This window comes from Macaca mulatta, chromosome 15 (genome assembly GCF_049350105.2).
Source record: "Macaca mulatta isolate MMU2019108-1 chromosome 15, T2T-MMU8v2.0, whole genome shotgun sequence".
NCBI classification, from domain to species: domain Eukaryota; kingdom Metazoa; phylum Chordata; class Mammalia; order Primates; family Cercopithecidae; genus Macaca; species Macaca mulatta.
In genome coordinates this window covers 44,117,521-44,139,784 of record NC_133420.1, presented here as the reverse complement: position 1 = coordinate 44,139,784, position 22,264 = coordinate 44,117,521, and the positions used below count along the sequence as shown (strand labels likewise).

The window sequence follows — 22,264 nt, the reverse complement described above, 5'->3', positions numbered from 1 at the left end:
CCTGCCCAGTAATAAGCTCTGAGAGCATTTTGAGCAACCTTTGGGCCAGGCCCTGGTCAAGAGCTTTATATACTTTGCAGAGCAGGTATTATTACCCCCATTTCACAGATGAGGAAATAGGTCCAAGGCGGCCAAGTATCTTGCCCAGAGTCACATTTCTGGTAAGTGGCAGAGCAAGCATTCAAACCCTCGGCTGTCTGACCTCAAGGCGACAATCTAGCCCTAACTCCACAGCTCTCTGGTCTTCCCTGTGTGTGTCATATATGTGAGTATGGATCCACTTTGTTGTGGCTGGGTATCTGGCCTTCCTCACTTAACAATTATTGTGAACATTCTCCTGTGTTAGCCACTTGGCATCCATCACATATGATTTAATGGCTTCATGGCATTCTATCAACACTAATATCCCAGCTTTATATAACTTACTCCATTTGTAAAAAAAATCAGTTCCACTTTGAATTAATATACAAATATTATCTTGATTAACATGACTGTATATAAATGTTAGAATATCTCCAATTATTTCATTAGGATAAGTTCATCAAAAACAGAATTGCTAATGTGGTCTCAGGAGTCAGTGTGCCCAAGTTTGAATCCTGGCTCTACTGATGCAGAGCAGACAAGCTCCAAATTGGGGATTAGCCTGGGAGGGTTCTTGGCTTCACTCAGGAAAGAATTCAAGAGCGAGCTCATGGTAGAAGAAAACAGCTCTATTGATGTGGCAGAACAGCTCCGTGACTGCTCAGGCAGAGCAGGGCTACCCCATAGGCAGTGTGCTGACCGTAACAGTTCGGAGGCAGTTCTGCAGTCATATTTATGCCCACCTTTAATTATATGCAAATTAAGAGGCAGAATATGCAGAAATTTCTAGGAAAGGGGTGGTAACTTCCAGGTCATCAGGTCATTGCCATGGAAAGGGGCAGTAACTTTCAGGTTGTCATAACAATGGTAAACTAACATGGCACACTAGTGGGCAGGTGTTATGGAAAGGTGATTCTACCTCATGCCTGTTTTAGCTGGTCCTCAGTTAGGTCCCAAGTCCAAGCCCTGCCTCCAGAGTCAAGTCTCATCTCCCACCTCACTACCATTTGCTGGTTGCATGACTTTGGGCAAGTTACTTAAAACTCGGAGGGCCTCGGGTTCCACTTCTGTAAAACAAGGAAGATCATAGTTCATACCTCACTATGTGTGTGTGTATGTGCATGCATGTATGTGTATTTATATATGTATATGTGGACATATATCGAGACATATACCAAGATATATTTGTATATACATACACATGCAATATACACATATATGCAAATGATTTATCATATGCCTTGCACATGAGAGACATATGAATGTTTAGCTGTTATTTTATTAGCAAATTGCCTTCTAGAAAGGTTAAACTGATTTATGCTCCTGCTAGCATTAAAGGAAGATATTTTTAAAAGAAGATAATTTATTATCATTTTCACTTCATTGATCATCTATGAGATGTATGTTTTTCTTAAATCTCTTTTCCATTTGTACTTCACCACTTATGAGTTGGTTTATTTTGGGAGGTTGGGATGTTGCCATTTGTTATTGGTTTGTAAGCATTGTTTTGAGGTTATTAAGGCTTTGTTCACCTTACAAATATTTTCTAGTTTGTTGTTTGCTTCTTAAGAGTATTCATGATGATTTTCACGAATAGAAATGTTATCCTTTTAAAAAATATGTCAGATAATCTCAGGAGGGCTCTATTGATCTGTAAAATCTGTGGTTCTTTATTTTGCTTTTATACCTAGAAATGTTTTTCCTATTTTAAGATCAGATAGGTATTCAATTATATTCCTTGTCATTTCATAATATCTCTTGTACTCTTAAAAAATTTAAATCATCTGGAATTCATCTTAATGGGGGTGGTGGAAATGAAGTTGGGTTCCAGCATTATTTTTCCTCCAATAGTTAACCACTTGTTAAACATCTTTCCTCCACCGGTTACTCTATAATAGACAAGGATCTAATACAAGCCATTGTATTATGTTTCATTGTTTATTTATTTTTATGCTAGTAAAATGCCAATTATATGACATTTACTATCTTTGTACTATGTGTCCTTCTTCTTCTCTTTATTTAAAACATTTCTGGCTATTTATTCTGTCAGATGAACCTTATGCCTATCTTAACAATTTCCTTGAAAAAACGCTTGGGCTTTTTACTGGAATTGTAATTAAATACACATATTAATTTGGGAAGAATTAACATCTTTAAAATATTATATTTTTCTATCTAAAAATATGGCATGTCTTCCTATTTGGTTGAAGTTCTACAATGTCTCTTAGTAAACTTTAATGGTTTTTATTACATAAGCCCTGTACATTTCTTATTAGGTTTATACTTAGTTTCTGCTGTCATGAATGGAATATTCTCCCCATTGTATTTTCTAGATAACTCTCATCTAGTGAAAATAACTATTAATTTTTGTATTTTTTTATTTTTATATTTAATTTATAACCATCCCCTTACTAAATCGCCTTATTAATTCTATTAGTATTTCAGTTGGTTCTCCCGGATTTTATAGATAGGTATTCATATTATTTGCAGAAAAGAACATATTGTTGTCTCATTTTCCTCAAAGATTAGTAGTTCTTATTTATTTTTCCTGCCTTATTGCATTGTCCAGAACTTCTAGACCCATGAAAATAGTCGTAGTGACAGTGGGAGGCCTGGTGAAAATTCAGAGAAAGTTCTGGGGCTGGAGCCAGATTTGACCCATTCCTATCCCTACCATTGTCTCTTGAGACTCTGTTCACTCATTTGCTCATTTGTGAAACATTTTATGATGACTTCTCTGAGCCAGGCCCTGTGCTGGATACTGAGACCAAGGATGGCTTATATAGGAGGCTTCCAGCCCGGAATTTCTCAATATTCATTAATTTATTTGTTTGTTTGAGACAGGGTCTTGCTCTGTCCTCCAGGCTGGAGTGCAGTGGTGCTATCAGAGCTCACTGCAGCCTCAACCTCCCGGACTCCAGCAGTCCTCCCACCCAGCCTCCCAAGTAGCTGGGACTAAGGTGTGCACCACCACACCCAGCTAAATTTTTTGCTTTTGTAGATACATGGTCTCACTTTGTTGCCCAGGCTGGTCTAGAACTCCTGGGCTCAAGTGATCCTCCTTCCTTGGCCTCTTGAAGTGTTGGGATTACAGGCATGAGCCACCATGCCTAGCCAGAATTTCCAAATCTTTTGTGATTTATTCCTCCCTTGTCTCACCCAATCTCTGGGCCTCAGCCACCCGAGCCTTCTGTTCTGTTTCCCAACCCAACCTGCAGGAAAGGTGTTCACCGTAGTTCCCATTCCTGCTATGTTCTTGGCACTTAAGGCTCCCATCTGTCTTCTAGTACCACCTGGCTCTGTTAACTAATCCAGGCAGAGTCTGCCATTTCACATACAGAGAGGGAAAGTGGCTTGCTCAAGGTCACACAGGCTCTGTCACGGTCACACAAGCTCATTGGCTGGAGAGCTGGTCTGACAACAAGATTCTTGTTCCTGTGAAGGTGTAAATGGTTAGTTTGACTTTGTATATAACTTATATTTCTTATTGGAAGATTTGCAGGAGCCTGGCTGGGAAGACATATAGTGTGCTCTATCCCAGAAGTCATACCTTCACCCATTTAGAGGTACCTTGAGCATCCCTTGAGCTGCCACTTCATCTGGTTCCTCCTGGTCTTTTTCCAGCCTCAACTTACAAAACCTGTAACTCCCTTTAAGGATTTACCTCTGTTTAGGTGAAGTTCTCTCCAGTTTCTTCCTATCCTCCCCTTACCACTGGATTGTAGTTTTTCATCTGCAGTATATCAAAATGTAAAGAGTTCAGGCTCTGGAACCAGACTGCAAGAACCTAAATCCCACTTTCTTTTTTTTTTTTTTTTAATTTTTATTTTAAGTTTCGGGCCACATGTGCAGGATGTGTGGGTTTGTTATATAGGGAAACGTGTGTCATGGTGGTTTGCTGTACCTATGAACCCATCACCTAGGTATTAAGCACAGCATGCATTAGCTATTTTTCCTAATGCTCTCCCTACCCCTACTCCCCTGCCGCCGACAAGCCCTAGTGTATGTTGTTCCTTCCCAATGCGTCCATGTGTTCTCATTGTTCAGCTCCCACTTATGAGTGAGAGCAGACAGTATTTGGTTTTCTGTTCCTGCATTAGTTTGCTTAGGATAATGGCTTCTTCATCCATGTCCCAGCAAATGACATGATTTCATTCCTTTTTATGGCTGCATAGTATTCCATGATGTATATGTACCATATTTTCTTTATCCAGTCTCTATTGTTGATGGGCATTTAGGTTGATTCCATGTCTTTGCTATTGTGAATAGTGCTGCAATGTATATATACATGCATGTATCTTTGTAATAGAATGACTAAATCCCACTTTCAAATTGTATGACCTTGGACAGGTGACTTATTCCTGCTGTGCCTTAGCTTTCTCTTCTGTAAAAGGGGGATAGTAATCGTTGCTGCCTTATGGATTTGGAGGATTAAATGAGTTAATATGTGTCCAGGGCTTAGAAGAGCACTCAGTAAATATTAATGTTTATCATCATCACCGGTTTCTCTGGTTTGCCCCTCATGGTCACGAGTGTGTCTGTTCCCCACTGTGGCATTCCCTGCCTTCTGTTCATCTTGAGACTTGGCTTGTAGCATCTGTACTTGGAGGTATCATACTCAGGCAGGCATTGCATCTCAAGCACTGTGCTGGCTGCTGAGAATGCAGAGAGAAATCCATCAATAACTAAAATGCCCTGGGAAAGGACCTTGGGCAAGGGAACAAGTCATCATTTTGGATCTCAGTTTCCTTTGTTTGTAAGATAACAGAATAGGATACATGAAGGCCCAGTCCTGAAAGCTGGTTAAGCCCAGCTCCTCTATCAGCTGCAGATCGAGGTGGGCACAGGCTGGCTGAGAAAGAGCTGCTGTCCTTTTTTGGCCATTGGAATCCTCGGTAGCCCTCGGCCTGGCCTTGTACCATGGACATAAAAGGCACTGAGCTGGGCTTCTGAACAGCCCAGGGTGGGAGGGGGTCCAGGAGGAGCAGCTGCAGTGCAAGGTGAATCCCAGAGGTGAGGTTCTGCAGAAGATACGACCTAGAAGGGCCCAGGTGGACAGAGTTGGGGTTCTGGGGACTTTTAGCCTTGGGTAGCTGGGGGAAGGGGGAGTGTGGGAGAAGCACCCAAGTCTCCCATTTGCAAATGGGGCTTTGAAATCAGACCTAGCCTGGGGACAGACTCAGCCTTTGTCTCTTCCCTGCCAGGGAACGCCAGCCCAGGCTGGGATTTGGCTTCTCTGAACCTGCCTTTGTCCTTCCTTGGAACAAATGGGTGCTATGAGGACTAAAGGAGTTGGTGCACAGAATGGGGCTAGCTCAGTGTCTGTGCATAGTAGGTGAGCAGCAAAAGCTCATTCCTTTCCCTCCTAGAGGCACTTTCTAGTTCAGAATGCAGTGATATCTGGTGGAGGGTGACCGAGTCAGGATTTGGAACATCTGAGTTCTAACGAAGAAAAGAACCAAGTGGGGATTAATTAAAGTTGCCCAAACCACCCCTCCCATGTGTCACGGTCATTATCCCACTGGCTCCTTGCCTGGAAACCTGGGAAGCTGGCGTGTGTTTGTGTGTTTGGGTGCGCGCGTGCATGTGTGTGCGTGCGCGCGTGTGTGTGTGTGTGTGTGCGCGGGTGTGCGTGTGTGGTCCCCATTTTAAAGGTGAGGGAGCTGAGGCTCAGGAAGGTGCAGTGACTTGCCTGAGGTCCCACTGTGAGTCTGGCAGGTCCAGGACTTCTGACTCTGGGCCCAGCTGAGGCAGGGAGGGGAGAGGGCTCAAGGTGGGATAGGAATGGGGACAAAGATTAGGACCTCTTAGAAGGTGACACAGGGTGGACCAACTTTCCACAGGGCTGTTTCCTGAGTCATCTGATCAGGTTTGGCCAAAGGAGAGGAGCCGCAGCTAGGAGCACCCCGTGAGAGACGCGGCTGGTGAATCTGTGGGCCCTTTTCCTGAGCCCCATGCTCTCTGGAGCCAGGATCTGTGCGACAGGGACTGTCCCTACGCTAGGAACAAAGAGTGCTTGCCTCTGACTGGGGACTCACTGCTTGTCAGTTTCTCGTCAAGTTACTGCCTATTCTAACCCAGCCGGAGCCAGGGCATCCCGGAACGCAGGTCTGGGAGTCACCAATCAGGGTTATAATCTCAGCTCTGCCAATGCCTCATCTTGAGGCCCTAGACAGTCCCTTTCCTTCTCCTGGCCTTAGTTTTCCCAAATATATTATGGGAGGAATAATGCTTCCCTTGCCTCACTAGACTGTAGGAATCTAGTGAGGCGAGGGATACTGTCAACTGCGAAGGGCCGTACACACGTGTAAGTGGCTGTTCGTGCATTGAACCTCATGTAGAAACCAATGAGATGGATATCAACATTCTGGAAAATCAAAAAGTATTGACATGCCTCTTGGACATGTCTCTCAGAAATCCCTGAGAGCCCCAGGGGAACAAGCCAGGAGATAGTCCTGGCCATGTGCACAGGCAGAGACTGGTCACCTGGAGGATGGGCGTAGAGCTCTATAAGTAGGATGTGGAGGACACATTCCAGCTGTGAACTGAAGAATGTTTGTAGTTTGGCTAATGATGGTTGGAGAAAGGGTTTCTAGGTGCAGGTGACTGCCTGAGCAACAGCCTGGTGGCAGGACAGTGTGGGACATGGCTGGGGAGTGGGCTGTGGTTTGAGGATAGAGCAGAGGGACCCTCTCTGTGGGTTTGGCTGCTGAAAGGAGAGCAGAGTCTAGATAGGATGCCTGGGACGGGTTGGATTACAGAAGACTTGGGATAGCAGAAGGAGGAATTTGGACTTTGTCACCCTGCAGTCAGGGGGAGCTATGGAAGGTGTTAGAGCAGGGGAGTCGTGGAATTGGAGAAGACCCTCTGGAGGTGTGTGAGTGGGAGGATGGATGGGAAGGCATTTAAGCAAGGGAGCGGGGCTTTGAGCAGAGTTTGTGGGGAGACAGACATCCTCTCTAGATGACTTGGTGGCCAAAGTGGAATTGTTTTTGTTTCAGGGACAGAAAGGGGACCCAGGGCTCTCACCAGGAAAGGCCCACGATGGGGCAAAGGTAGGTTTCCAGGGACCCCAGTTCTCAGGGAAGAGGGGAGTGGACAATAGTGAAATCACCACACTCTGCAGCTAGCCGTCCTGGCAGAGGCCGTGCATGGCAGAGGCAGTGAGGTGGGAACATCTAGAACGGTCAGGGTGTGGTGTGGTTTTCTTCCTTGAAGCCCTTTAGCCTCTCTCAACACCAAACCCACCCAAGGTTATTCCCAGCCACCTTCTTTCCAAAGTGCAGCCAACACAACTGACAAAAGATTTTCTCCTATGGACACACTCTTGGTGGATGTCCTTTTGCCTAATGTCCTGCATGGCTTTCTGCAGGGCCTGCTAGGTGACCGTGGGCATCCAGAAGTTTCTTGGTAGCACATGGCCAGGAAGCTTCCCATAGACACTCAAAGCCTTTCCTGAGGTTAACTCCAGCAGACGGGTCTGTGGATTTCTAGGAGGCTGGAGATTCAGGGCTCCCTAACTCTGAAGGGCTATGAAACCAGGTTTGCCTGCAGAAGGTAAAACACTTTGGCTAAAGGCTTTCATCCATCTCTGAAGCATCCACCCCATAAACTGAGCAAGGGACTTGGAGAGAGTGCAGGACAGATGGGAAGAGGGGAGCCCAGAACTCCACATGAGATTGTCCAATGTGTCAGTCTTCTAGGCACAGACACCCTGCAAGCAATGCCCAGGTCTGCCTGGCTTCCTTCTGGACACAGCCCTAGAGCCATCCAACGGATTGAACACTGCTTCTCAGCCCAGCCTCCTGTGCTTAAAGGCACCTAGAATTGGCTGCTTTCTTTGATTTCCCCAAGACACGGGTGGCTTATTGCTTCACATCCTCACTGCTAGGTGTTTGCCCTTAGCACGTATTTACTGGGTGACCCAGGGTCCCAGGAGAGTGTTCCCATATACCACCACTTGACCCCCATCAGAACCCCATGAGCCAGGGCAGATGGGCCCAGCTTACAGATGAGAAAACGGAGGCCCAGGCAGGGGTGGCTTGCTGGAGGTCATGGAGCTGGTAAGTGGCAAAATGAGATCGGCACCCGGGAGCCCAGGCTTCTCTCCTGCTCCTGCGTGGCCTGTTCTCAGGTCTTGGGGTGGTGGCAGAAATGTCCCCCTGCTTGGCCAGCGGCATGCCCAGCAATGAGAAGGTGTCTCAGGACTGCAGGGAGAGATGACTGATTGATATGGGACCGATAAGGCACATGTCCTCTGGAACAGTTTTCAAACATGGTTTTAGTATCGGAACCCGTTCTTCAAGTGGTGTCTTCTGCTGAATCCCAGTATATAAAATAGATCAGACGGAGCGGCTGAGTTGAGTGGGGAAAGGGCGGGGTACACCACCCACTCTTCTTGCTGGGCAGCACCCGAGTCTCCTCTGAGGCCTCTAGTACTCCATGAATCTCATTTGGAAATAACCAGCCATTGGAAGTTACAATTCCAGTTTTGTAGTGTAGCAGCGTGTCTCTGCTCCCGTGTTCCTGCCTCACCCGCCTTGTCTGTGTCTTGCAGGGCGACATGGGCTTGCCTGGGCTGTCCGGGAATCCAGGACCTCCGGGACGAAAGGTACTGTTTGGTTTTGACGCTTTGCCTTGTGCAGTGGGCCTCCTAGCAAGCCAGGTTTCAGGCAGGAGAGCTGTGGGCCCACCTGCCTCTCCCCAGCCCCAGCCCAGCTCCCCTGGGCACAGGGCACATGGGAGAGAGCTTTCCAAGGGTTGTGCCTGTTGGGGGCAGGGAATCCCTTGGCTTGCAGTAGGTGCCTCCCACCGTGGTTAATGAGGTAGCATAAGAAGTATCCTTGGTTTGCTGTACTTCCTTTTGGGGGCCAAGCTGCTCCCAGGGAGACCACCTTCAAGAAAGCTTGTGGTGATGGAGTACCCTGTGCTGGCCCTGGCTCCACCGCCCACTGGCTGAGTTGCCTTGGGCCTGCAAGTCCTGTCTCTGCTCCTCAGCCTTCTCCTACATGAGATGGAGACAATGATCCCCATCTCTGACCCTGCACAGTCTGGGGCTGTGTGACCAGGAGCAAGGCCTGGAGCAGAGAAGTTGAGGGAGTGGACCCTGTGGTCAGTTGGACCTGGGTTCTATTCCCCCTTCTGCCGTTTCCTGGTTGGGTGACCTTGGGCAAGTCAATGAGCTCTCAGAGTCTACTATGTGGCCGTCGCTGATGCCCTGCAGGGGAAGGGGAATGATGTGGAGAGGCAGTGGGTTCTCTGTACCTTCCTGGCTGTTGTTATGTCACCCGCATCCCATCCCCATTTCAGCCATGCTGGGGAGTTACCTGTCCAAACACCTGTGTGGGGAAAAGACTGGCATTTCCTAGGTAGTGGGTCTGTAGCTTACAGTCCCCCTGGATTTCTGTGACTCCTCCAGCCTGTGTCTCCCTTCCTTCAAGACTCTACTCTAGTTGTGCCTACTCTCGGGAGTCCTCCTGGAGCACTCAGCTTCAGGCCAGGAGGATCCTCTCTGCTCAAGGACACTTAAGCTGTCTTGGCTTAGTTAATTTGAGCTACCAGGTGTGCCTCACCAACCAGGGTGTGCAAATCTGGTTTGTTGCTCTTCCTACTGAACCTAGCATGAAGCCTGTGCATAGCAGGTATTCAGGAAATGGGGGGAAGGCAATGCAGGTTAAGGATCAATTGCTTTTTCCAAGAAAATCCCCAACTGCTGATGGATTATCTGGTGAATGCATCGGCCTACCACTGTTTCTTAAGCTTCTGCCCTGGCTCCCGGCTGTGGCCACAGCTGAACTCTCTCTAGGCCATCTGGCTCTTATCTAGACAGCTGGGGTGTCTCCCAGCTCCACCCAGTTCTTGCCTTGAGAGCCCCATGACACAGGGGGCCTTGCAGGATCTTGTTCCCTCATTCCCTTCCCCATGGCCAGAGCAGGCCATACCTCCAACCTGAGAGGCCTACCCTGGAAGCAGTGGCTGTTTGTGAGCTGGGAAATATGGTCTTTTCTGGCTCAGAGAACACAGAGGGACTCGCACTCCCCACTTCCTTCCCCTCTGGGCTCTAGCGCTTTCTGATGGATGAGGTGTGAGTGGAAAAGGCTCTTTCCGGTCCCAGCTCATAAAGCAGTCTCTGGTGGTCTTGTTCTGCATGGGGGTGGCAGCCTAGCAGAGGTGACAGGAGATAGGGAAACCAGACTGGAACCAGCTCCTGCCCGGGGTGCCAGGGCTCCTTGCATTAAGCAGATGTCCAGGGGGCCAAGGACCCCCAACCAAGAGGAACCAGCTCACCTGAGCAGGGAGAGGCAGCTTCTCCAAGTTAACGAAGAGCCACTGTGCAGCTGGAAAACTATTTGGCAAAGCCAGTTGCTCTGAGTTCCCCTCTGGCCCTGGCCTAGACACGCACAATAGAGTTCGGTGTGTGGCAGGCTGGCGTCACCCACTCACAGAGGGTGCTGGGTGAAGCGTCGGGGAGCTCAGGTCCCAAGGCAGAGACCCCTGACCAGTGGCAGGGATCAGAGAAGAGAACTACTGCCATGGGCAATGTGCCTGGGGCCACCATTGTAGGTGGTCTCTCCTATCACCCACGTCTTTGGTGACAACAGCGGCCACTTGGCTCTGATCCTGTAGTGTGGCTTTTCTGCGTTATTTCTTGTGGGAAGCCTTGAGAGGAGAAGGGAGGTGAGTGGATAAGAGGTGAGGTCAGCTTCCTCTTCGTGATCACCAGCACATTGAATTTTTGTGTCATTCTGAGGCAACATGGATAATCCTATGTATTCATTTATTTAACAGGAATTATTGAATGCCTGTAATGTGCCAGCCACTGAGCTGAATGGACAAAAATTCCTGGGACCTGCATTCTGGTTGGGGGTGGGGAGACAGATAATACAAAGAAAAACAGTAAAAATAAAAGGTACACTGTAAGACAGAAAGGACTATGGAGAAAAATCAGCAAGAGAAAGGGAGTTTTGGTTGGAGACTGCAGTCTACAGCAGTGGCTCCCAGCTAGGGAGCTCAGGCCCCATCGCAGTGATTCTAGCTCAGTTGGTCCGAGTGGGACTCAGGCATCAGTAGCTCTAAAAGGCCTCCAGGTGGTTCCCACTTGCAGCGAAGAATGAGAGGCACCAATTTAATGGAAATACCTTCCATGGGTTTCTAAGCTGCAGGGCTAGAATTTGAACCCAGGTCTTCTGACCCTCAGGCCCTTTCTGTCACCACAAGGCTGACTGAAACAGTTTCTCAGACAAGACAGTGTCCATCCAGTTAAAAAGAGCCTGCCTGCGTGAGAAGGTTTGTTTGTCTGCCACTGCCTGAGATGCTTGTGGAAGGACTTTGCTGGCCAGTTCCCAAGGTGAGGAAGACACGCAAACCAGGTTAGATAGACCTGGGTGGAATCCCTGCTCTGTCGCTCTCCTGCTGTGTGAGCTTGGGCAAGTCGCCTCAGCTTGCTGGGCCTCAGCTGCATCATGAGGTGGTTGGGAGGATTAAATGAGATGGAATATCCCTGCACTCAGCACAGGGCTGGTACACGGCAGGCACTTTGTATGCATTTATGCAATGAATGAATAGTGATCATGATCATGAAGAGAAGCATCTGAAGAAGGTCTTGCCCATCTGGTAGTGCTAGTCATTTTGCTAGTTTCCAGCTAACCGCCCTCCGCTAGCCAAGAAGGCTGCCAGAACTCCATTTGCACCTCCCATGCTCTCTGTCATCTAACAATCTTGCCTTCTTTCCTAGAGACCAGTAATTATCAACTTGGGGTGATTTTGCCCCCCTGGGGAACAGTTGGCAATGTCTGGAGAGATTTTTGGCCGTTACATACAACTGGGAGGGAGGTGCTATTAGCTTCTGATGAGTAGAAGCCAGAGATACTGCTAAAAATCCTGCAATGCACAAGATAACCCTTCCCTCCCATACACATACAAGATGTGTCCAGCCCACAAAGTCAAGGTTGAGAAACCTTGCTGTATAGAAACCCTGGCCCTATCCAATCCCATGTACCCTGGGCCTTCCTGCCTCCCTGCCCCCTGCTGTGTAGAAACCCTGGCCCCATCCAATCCCGTGTACCCTGGGCCTTCCTGCCTCCCTGTGTTTGCTTCTGCTGTGCCCTCCCCAGGCATGCACTCTCCTCCACACTTATCCTCATGTGGCTGCCCCTTGGCTCTGTTCTTAGAGAACAGCATCTTCTCCAAGAGCACTCCCCAGCACCTCCAGGCAGAAGTCACCCCTCCCTTCTCTGACCATTTGGCCTCCCTTCTCAGCCTCTTTGGGCTAGTGGGCAACCCACTAGTGTCGACACATTGCTTAGACTGGACAGAGGACAGAACCCAACCCGTTCATCTTTGTTTCCCCACTGGGGCTTAGCGCAGTGCTGACCACATTCACCTCCCTCGCTCCTCCCCTCTGGCAAGCATCACGAATTGATCTTTCTGGCCAAGCCCCGAGACAGCCCCTGAATCTTTCTTACCATACTGCCCCAGATAGACATGATGCATGGAACAAAACTGCTACTCAAATCAAAACCTGACTTGCTTCTCTCCAGCCTGATTTCCCCTCAGTTCCCTCCTGTTGCCCCCACCCTGCCCCCAGCAGGAATGCTGCCTGAGTTGGCCATTATCTGTGGGAAGCTGTAATAAAATGGGAGAGCACAGCGGTCATCTGGAAGTGTGTCTGGGGAAATGTGATTGAGGCCACCTGAGACGATCTCCAGCCTTTCTGTGAACTCCCGATTCTGCCTGAGTGTGGTACCCCCAATTCCATATAGTTCCCCCTGAGAAACTTCTCCAGGCTCCCCTGCTTCTACAGCCCATACCCACTGGCATCCCTCCTATCCCATCCTGTGTCTCCTGTCCAAGCCCTGCTCCTCCCCCAAGCCTCAGTTTATAATGCCGCCTCCTGTGGCTGGGTGCATCTATATTCTTCTAGCATTCTCCTTCATTGCACTTAAAATGCATTTAATGCCCACATCCCCTTCTAGAAGGTAGAGAGTTTTTTCTGTTCATTGGTGTATCTCTAGTGCCTAACACAGGGTCTTGGTCATTGCTGGGGTTCAGCAGACATTTGTTTGGTGAAGGAACAACTGGATAAATGAATAAGCCATACAGAAAATATACCTTCTTGCCTGGAGCGGTCTCAGGTATCCACGGAGCAGAGTTTGGTGTCAGACACCTGACTGTGTCATGATGGACTGTGCTTTTAGACTAGCCACAGACTTTGGAATCCTACAGTTTCTGAGCCCACAGGACACTTGGAGAGGCCAGCTGGGGAAACTGAGGCCCAGAGAGGCACCTTGTCCAGCATCACATAATAAGACCCTCTACTCTAGTCATATGTTTCTCACTCTTTGATTCTTTATGTCCTGCTGATGGCCCAGTTTGGGGTGTGGGCTGCCCAGGAGGTAGGGAAGTTCAGCAGAGATTCACAGAGAGCTAAGCAAGCTTGGTGAGTTTCAGCTCAATTACAACAGGAGCTGAGGCCTTGCTCAGGCCAAGGTGGAGCCTGGGTGGACAGCCGATGTCTGAGTACATATTGGTCCCTAGGACCCCCAGGCAAGGACAGGACCCCTCCCCTCCCTGCCCAAAGCCCAGAAAGCAGCCCAGCCAGACGGGGAGACGGTCTGTAGCAACAGTGAGGTGATGTCTGGTTTCTCCTTGCGCATTGTAAGCAATGATTAATCTGGCTCCCAAACCAAAATATAGACCGAGTTCTATTATAAACACAGGTCCTGTGGAGACCCGCCTGCTGGGCAGCCAGAGGCCCCTTGCAGACACCACGGTCCCTGGAGCTCCCCGAAACATTCCCTCTCCCTTAGTGCCAGTCAGGCACCGATCACAAACTGGAAAGTCACTGCCCACGGGCCCACCTTGCGGTCAGCACCCGCCCCATAATTGGTGGGGCGCAGCACAAGATAATGGTTTAGATTCTTGCAGGTCTGGGGCCCTGTCATTTGGAGCTATTTGCCGGCCCCAGCTTGGTAAACATTGTTAAGATGCTTCCAGGGAGCATAAGCACCTCCTGCCTCCTACCTCCCACCTTGGCTATGCTCGCTCTGCTGCTCCTGGCCATCCAGGAGAAACTGCGGTGTTCATGGCAATGTTCAAGGCCCTTCAGGGTCCCTTGATCAAGAGATACCTAGAAATTGTATATCCCAGTGGGTCTGGAGTCCGGGGAAAAGTATTGGCTTGGCCATAACTTGCTAGGTAACTTTGGACAAGTCCCTTCCCCTTTCTGAGCTTCAGTTTCTCAGTCTGTCCAATGAAAAAGGAGATTGCCAAACTAATGGTTTAGGTCCCTTTCAACTCAGTTATTCCAGGGTTTCATGACCGACCTCTGCCTGAATAATGCTGCAATGATGTGAAACTTTCATTCCAGGGAGGGCATCTATAAGGGGATCTCTCCTTGAGTGGCTTTGTGGCTCTTCTAGGCAGGCCTTAGGCCTCAGTGAGCGTGTCTCATCCCATGCTTTTTGATGGCTAAGGATGTGGGGGATTGGAGTCACAGGCCTGGCGCTGCCCCTAGAAAGCTGTGTGGCCTCAACGAAGTCTCTTTACTTCTCTGAACATCAGTTTCCTCAACTGGCAAATGTGTATGGTAATTTCTGCCTTCTAGGGGTGATAGCAAGGAGTCCGTGAACTGAAATATGAAGGCTTCAGTGCTGAGCCAGGCATAGGGCCTGCCACCGTGCCTGCCGGTGATGGTCATTCACTTCCATTTAGCTGCATCCTGAGTAAGAGGGTTTACTGGAAATCTTCTCCTGGGATTTCACTGGAGAAATGCCTCTGCTTCCTTTGTGGGGAGGTATGGGGGCTGAAGAATTGGTTTTCAGCAGGGTTCTTGTGACTGCAGATGAAGCCACAGGAGCTGGTGATGGCCAAGGGCCCCCTGGACCCCACATTATGGTTCTCTTGGGGTTCTTGTCCTGTTACTCCATTGGATCTTTGCAGGCAGGTAGAATATGACAGAGTGAGCTTCAGAGAGGATAATTACCCATACAGAGTCACACAACCAAGAGTGCAAGGCTCCATTCAGCTCTTCACTGGGAAAAGGTTTCACTTGTTCTTCCTCATCTGCAAGCTCCAGGTGGAAAAATGATGATCATGGCTGTTAGTTACATCTTGTCGCGGTACCTCCCTGCTCAAAGCGCTTCTGTGGTTTTGCATCACATCACCACCAGCATGCTCTGGCCTCCTGCTTCTCCAACCACCCCCATCCTTCACTCTCTCGCCCATTCTCTTCCAGTCATACAGGCCTTCTTGTGTTCCCTCCAAGCCACTCAAGGGCGTTCTTGCCTCAGGCCCTTTGCACTTGCTGTTCCCTCTGCCTGCACTGCCTTTGTCCATGGAGCCGGCCCTGTGTTCATCCCATTCATCTCCTTAGAGCAGCCTTCCTTGATCCCATCCTCTATTCACCGTCCCTCCCCAGTGCTGCATTCTCTGTCCATAACTTACTTCCTTTTCTTCACAGCACTGATCACTACTAGACATTTTCTGCCTGTTTCTGAAAGGATTTTATTTTAATTGTGGTTAAAAAGCATATAATGTAAAATTACCATCTTAACCATTTTTAAGTGTCCAGTTCGATAGCATTAGGTACATTGTTGTGCAATCAATATCTAGAAATGTTTCATCTTGCAAAACTGAAACTGTACCCACTGAGCAACTCCCCATTCCTCTCTCCTTGCAGCCCAGATGTTATTTTTATGTTCACTTTGTTTTTTACCTCCTTAATTAGAATGTAAACTCCTTTAGGGCAAAGAATGTTGTCTGTCTCATTCTTCCTGTGCCTAGAACGGGGCTGGAGCATGAAAACTCAGTAAATGTTTATTGAATGAATGAAAAATGAAGATTATAACAGCAGCTAACCTCTACAGCACCCTTGAATCCAATGCCAAATACTGCGCTTTACACACTTTCTATCCTGCCATCCTTGCTCCAACTTTGTAGCCCCATTTTATAATTGAGGAAAACAAGATTCTCGGAGGTGAAGTCATTGGCTTTGGGTCACCCAGACAGCCAGTTAGTAGAGCAGCACTGGAATCCAGATGGGTCTGAAACAAGAGGTTGTATGCCCCGGTTTGCCCACTGGGGAAAAGAGTACACGCCCCAGCTAGAAGAATCTCACCCAACCTTGTTGCATCAATCTCCATAGGCCCCTGGATCTGAGATGCAATCATGTCACTGAGGGCTCTTGAGACATGAATAGGTGCAGAAAGAATGCTTGTAAACTCTCCAGACCTCTTAGATCAAACTGACTCTGCTGTTTATAATGAAGAGTCCCCACCTCCTGGGGGCCGATGGGGGGTGTTGAGTGTGTATGCCTGTGTGTGTTTGTGCGTGTGCATGGAGCTGCACATGTCTGGGGATGTTTGCAAGGTTCCCAGTGTGGCTCCAGATGTCAGAAGGATCTGGTAGTGAGTGCCTGTGGCTTGTTAGCAATGGGACTCAGGGCAGGCATCTTCAGTTCTGTGAGACTCAGTGTTCTCCTCTGTGAAATGGAGATGACAGTCACCCCCCCACCCCAGCTCATCTGACTGTTGGAAGGAGTAGATGAAGTCATCTGTTATGCATGTAGTCCTGGGTAAATGGCAGCGCATAGAGAAGGTCTACAGGTTTGAGCGTGCATGCGGGCGTGTGTGTGTCCTAGTCTGGTGTGTGTATTTTAGACTCTGGAGGAGTCTTCAGACTCTGGGCCTCTAAAACATCAGAGCTGAAGGGGATCAGAGTTCTAACTCCCTAATCTGAAGTTCAGAGAAGGATAGTACCCACCCAAAGTTGCATAGTAAGTTAGGGACAGTATCTAAACCAATCCCAGAGCTCCCTGCATAAAAGGGTCTAACATGGATAAGTGTGGCTAACCTGTGTACAGTGGAAGCCCCCCCAGCTGATGGAAACTTGAAGTGTGAGGTTTCCTTTGGAAACCTCCTTACTCTTATGAAATGGCTCAGGTGATTATATCTCGTGCCACCTGAAAGCACACACTCAGCTTGGTTCTCTCCACCCACCCAGAGGCCTGGCCTGGACATGCCTTACACCATGGTCTTTGGGCCATCAGGACAGAGGGTCAAAGTTGGTACTGGGGCGTTGCCAGAGTCCTTCTCATTAGTATCTGGGTGGCCTATTCCTCCCTGGAATAGGAGCTGGGGCCAGTGGGAGAAGGGAAACAGCTATTTGGGTTAATATATGTGGTCAAGGCCTGTGATGGGGGCTTTATGAGAAGGGGCAGGTCCTGACAGGGGAGGGAATCCCAGCATCACGTGCGATGTGGTTGCTCAGCACGTTCCAGACCTGAGTCCTACTCAGTCTACTCCTCCATTGACAAATCCATACCTGAGAGATGGTCTCACCTTGTCTCTGGATTCAGAAGGAATGGTTGCGATACACCGTCTCTTGGTCACAGTTGCTCTGTTCCAGTTCGTCTCACCACCTCTGCCAGAGCAGTGAATGACCCCCATGATGTCCTCTGCCTAAGAGCCACTGGGAGCAGAGAGAAAACCTTGGGAATATGCGAACCGTCACATGGTATCTGCATCCATCTGGGGAGCGCTTACTGAGCGCACGCTCCATCCTGGACACAGTACATACGGTGCTGAACAGAGCAGGCCGGGAGGCTGGGCCCTTGCAATTTCCAGGCCCAGATGTGTCCTCCCTGCCTGATGCAGCTTCTTCCCCCTACAGGGACACAAGGGCTATCCTGGACCGGCAGGGCACCCCGGAGAACAGGTGAGGGCCTCAGCCTCAGCCCTGCCCTGGTCGCTGTCCCTCCTCCCAGCCCCTACCTGTCTCTGGCCCCCTCCCTAGATCCTGCTCTGTGAGCCAGCCTAGAGCCAGGCTGTTCTGCCCCTCACCCTGCTGGGGCCTCCAGCCCACTCCAGCCCACCCCACCTCTCTCCCCCAGCCACATTTGCCCAAAAGAGCCAGAGTCCATGCCGGCCTGATGTTGGCATGAGCCGCGCGACGCCAGTTGGAGCCATGAATAGCTGGCCTGTTCCGGGCGATGTTAGGGGATATTATACACGCCACCACGGGGTTTGCAGGAATTTTGGCTGGCCTGGCCCAAGTCAAACAGCAGCCCTGCCAGCATGGGAGAACCAGCCAGGCCTCCTCAGTGATTTCTTATTCCTGGGCTGCAAGCAGAGGGGGTTTTGTCCCTCAGAGCTGATCTGACTGGTTTCACAGAGGGGTGGGCTTGGGGGCCCTACCCTTCCTGCTGTTCCCTCTCACGTTCCTGCCCCTCTCTTTGTTCATTGCCAGCCCCAGTCTCCTAGGGTCCCCAGACCCAGAGCCGGGCAGGGTCTTTCCTTATGTTTCTCTCTGTTCCTTTGCAGGGGCAGCCAGGACCTGAGGGCAGCCCAGGGGCCAAAGGTTACCCTGGCAGGCAGGTGCAGTATATGGCTTCTGGAAGCTCTGTGGCCATGGTGATGTGGAGATGGCCACAGGTGCCCCGAGGCAGAGGGAGGCGGTGGGCTGGGGGCCAAGGAGCTGCACCTGCTGGGTGGACCCTAAGGAGGGGACTTTCCAGGGGGCTGGACCAAGGAAGCCTGTCTTTGCAGGCACAGGATAAGGCTGCATAGTAAGAGGAGGTCTGATTCTGTGGGGCTGGGGCTCCAGAGGCTCCTCCCACTCAGTATCCCTCCTACCCACCAGCCACCTCCCTGGGATCCTGGGGATGTGGGGGTCAGGCCAAAGACTGCTAATCTAACCTCACCCCCATTCTACAAAGAGAGCAGCAGAGGCCCCAAAGAGGAAGGACTCACCCCAGGATTGGCAGCAGGTAGAGCGTCTCCATATGTCCTTGCCCCTCTGTGTTTTGTGTTTCAGGGGTTACCTGGACCGGTAGGAGATCCCGGCCCCAAAGGCAGCAGGGTAAGTGGTTCCTGGCCAGTGCCACATGGGTGGGGTTCTAGGTGAGCATCACCTGTCCCGCCAGTGGGCTTGATGGGAGGTCAGAACTATAAGGAGAGCCAAGGCCCTCCCACCTGAGCGCTCCCGGACAACAGAGGGGCAGCAGGAGGGCTGGGTGATGGGAGACCCTTGAGCCAGGTAAGCTGCTTGGTCCCCATGGCCAAGAAGTCTGGGCAGCAAAGACTGTGCTGGGGTTTGGCCACAGTCCAGCTACAAACAACTAGGCATTTGTTTGCTGTGTCTCCTGGCTCATCCCCAAGTTACAAGAGAGCCAGTATGGGCCACTTGAATTGCTTGTCGTCGAATCTTCAGAGACCTCCCTCCTGCTCCCAACTGAGGGCTGGGGGGATCCACTCTTCTTGGAGGGCACCCGGTGTGTGAATGCTACCTACGCCTGCAGCCTGGTGGAGCTTCCAGATCTCCCCTTTCTTCAAGGCCCCCATGGAGCAGACCCTGAGTAGTGATCAGCCTCAGTTTGCCTACCTTTACCATGGTCATGATGTCCATCTGTACCTGTAGCCTGGTTATGTCAAGCTGACTTGACAGCTCAGGAGGGGACCAACAGGTGGGGACTCCCATGTGGGTTGTGGGAAGACAGAGAAGGTTCTGGGTGGACTGAATGGGGTAAATGGAGTTGGAAAGATTTAAAGCTGGTGTGATGGAATCCTCTCTTCTACATACAAAGAAACTGGGTTCATGATGGGGCCTGGATAGCCCCAGCTTACACTGCATGCATAAGGTGGATCTGGGATGAGGACCCAGGTGTTCTGAGGCCTGGACTTGCTGCCTCTCAAGGAATGCTCAGGAATGGGGTCACACAGTCCTTGGTCAGGACAGATCATGTATCCTTTGCTCCTGAGCCAAAGCTATTTATATTTTGGCAGGAGGGAGAGGACAGAATGGTTGCAGTCTCAGCCCTAATCCCTGCAGCAGACTGGTGGCTGTTAGGAGAGCATGGGGAGGCGGGAGTGGGGGCTGGTAGGTGCATTCCCCAGGAGGCTACTGTGATAGGCAGGGCCTGAGGAGGCTCTTGTCCCAGGATGCTGGACCTCTTCCTTTATTCTGCTGCTCCCATGGGCTGTGCCCCCAGAGGGACCCCCTAAACCCAGGGAGAAAGGTCTTCTCAGTCCAGCCCCAGTCCTGATCTCCTGATCTGCCAGAAGGACAGGGCATGTTATTGACATCTGGCATTGCTCGACTTGCCTGCCAGGCCGGTGGCATCTCAAAGCCACATAGGAGGAGAGGACTGGTCCGGCCCCAGCACTCCTGTCTCTTACAGGCCGCACAGCCCTGGATGGGCAGCCTGGGTGAGCAGTGAGTCACTCAAGCTGTCCTTCCAACCCTGCCACCACCAGCCTCATATTTCTGAAGTAGGCAGAGGGCAGGCTTTGGAATCGGGATGACAGGCTTTGAGACCTGCCTTGCCCTCAGCTAGCTGTGGGACCTTGGGCAAGTCACTGGGCCTCTCTGAGCCAATGATTTTCTCACCTGTAAATCTGGGAGATAAGCCCTATTTGGAATGGTAGCAAATGGCACTCTTTCAGATTATGGATATTAATCATGCTGGATGCCAACAAGGAGGCTCAGTGGCCTCTTGGCCTTCCAGTGCAGGAGAGATGGTTGTGAGCCTCTGTGTTGCTTGTTTGAGGGAAGGCAGTATGCAGAGTGGTTAGGAGCCCAGGCCCGGGATTCAGAAGACTTGAATTTGAATACCAGTTCTACCACATTTCAGCTGTGTGGTCCTAGGCAAGTTACTTCACCTCTCTGGGCCTAAATGGTCTTACCTCTACAGGGGGCTGAGTAATAATACTTCCTCGTGGCTGGGCGCGGTAGCTCACGCCTGTAATCCCAGCACTGTGGGAGGCCAAGGTGGGTGGATCACCTGAGGCCAGGAGTTTGAGACCAGCCTGGTCAACATGGCGAAACCCCATCTCTACAAAAGTAAATAGTAGGTGCACACCTGTGATCAGCTATTCAGGAGGCTGAGGCAGGAGAATCGCTTGAACCTGGTAAGCAGAGGTCTCAGTGAGCCAAGATTGCACCACTGCACTCCAGCCTGGACGACAGAGTGAGACTCCCTCTCTCTCTATATATATAATTAATAAAACATAGCACTTCCTCGGGGATGGAATAAATGCTTTAATATATGCAAAGCACTGACAGCAGGCCTGGCCTGTCATTCATGCTCAATAAACATTAGCTTTGGTTAGAGTTATTATGAAATCATTGCACAAAGAGTGGCATGCAGATAGTGGCAGAAGCCCCGGGCGAGGTCGCTGCCCTTAAGAAGTTCCCAGACTTAGCCGGGCGCGGTGGCTCACGCCTGTAATCCCAGCACTTTGGGAGGCTGAGGCGGGCGGATCACAAGGTCAGGAGATCGAGACCACGGTGAAACCCCGTCTCTACTAAAAATACAAAAAATTAGCCGGGCGCGGTTGTGGGCGCCTATAGTCCCAGCTACTCGGGAGGCTGAGGCAGGAGAATGGCGTGAACCCGGGAGGCGGAGCTTGCAGTGAGCCAAGATCGCGCCACTGCACTCCAGCCTGGGCGACAGAGCGAGACTCCGTCTCAAAAAAAAAAAAAAAAAAAAAAAAAGAAGTTCCCAGACTAATGAGGACATGAAGCGTGAACACAAATAATGAAGATACAAGGGAGAAAGTGGAGAAGGATGCTACCGAGGTGCAAAAATGGCATTGGGGTGGAGGGTAGAGATTGCTTCTAGCTTGGGGTATCAGGGATGCTTGCCCAAGGAGAGCTCATGAGAGCTGGGCTTTGAAGGATTTGGCTCAGAAGTCATGAGGGATGGAAGGGACATGCCTGGTGGAGGGGACACAGTGAGGAAAGGCTGGGAGGGAGGAGATGAGAGTCACCCTGGGGAAGAACCCCAGAATGGTGGTGAGCCCCGGCTGCGGAGTCAGCTGGACTTAGGTGACCCTTGAGCTGATTAGGAATTCCTTGAAGAGAATTCACAGCTCCACCACTGACTAGTCATGTTGCTTTATCTACAGAGCCTCAGTTTCCTTATCTGTCCAGTATGGGTGATAACAATCTGGGGGTCCTTGTGAGAGTCTAAAGTGGTAGCATGCGTGTGCCTGGCACAATGTTGGCACTCCGGGTTCGTAGCCGCTGTTAGTTAATGCCATCACTCAGGCGGCCAGGGGTGAATGTAAGTCCTGCATCCAGGACCTTGAAGACTTAGGAGGAGACGTGGCAGGAGCCACGGGCACCTGCCAGCATCCCTGGGGGTGGGGAGGGCTTGGTGCCATGCTAGCATCTAACCCAGCCG

At 50.2% G+C, this 22,264-nt stretch overlaps 1 protein-coding gene across 8 annotated transcripts in view; it reads left to right on the top strand.

Annotated features, from left to right (window-relative positions):
* The window catches only part of COL27A1 (collagen type XXVII alpha 1 chain), a 156,942-nt gene that overhangs the window by 30,985 nt on the left and 103,693 nt on the right, over window positions 1–22,264 (top strand). For 4 of the 8 annotated variants that reach the window (XM_077968246.1, XM_077968244.1, XM_077968249.1 and 1 more), the window contains exons 6-10: window positions 7,083–7,136; window positions 8,639–8,692; window positions 17,752–17,796; window positions 18,402–18,512; window positions 18,895–18,939. In XM_077968246.1, coding sequence (XP_077824372.1) covers window positions 7,083–7,136; window positions 8,639–8,692; window positions 17,752–17,796; window positions 18,402–18,512; window positions 18,895–18,939 — 309 coding nt within the window. The remainder of the gene's footprint in view (window positions 1–7,082; window positions 7,137–8,638; window positions 8,693–17,751; window positions 17,797–18,401; window positions 18,513–18,894; window positions 18,940–22,264) is intronic. The other 4 variants (XM_015117009.3, XM_077968250.1, XM_077968245.1 and 1 more) reach the window with 3 other exon arrangements.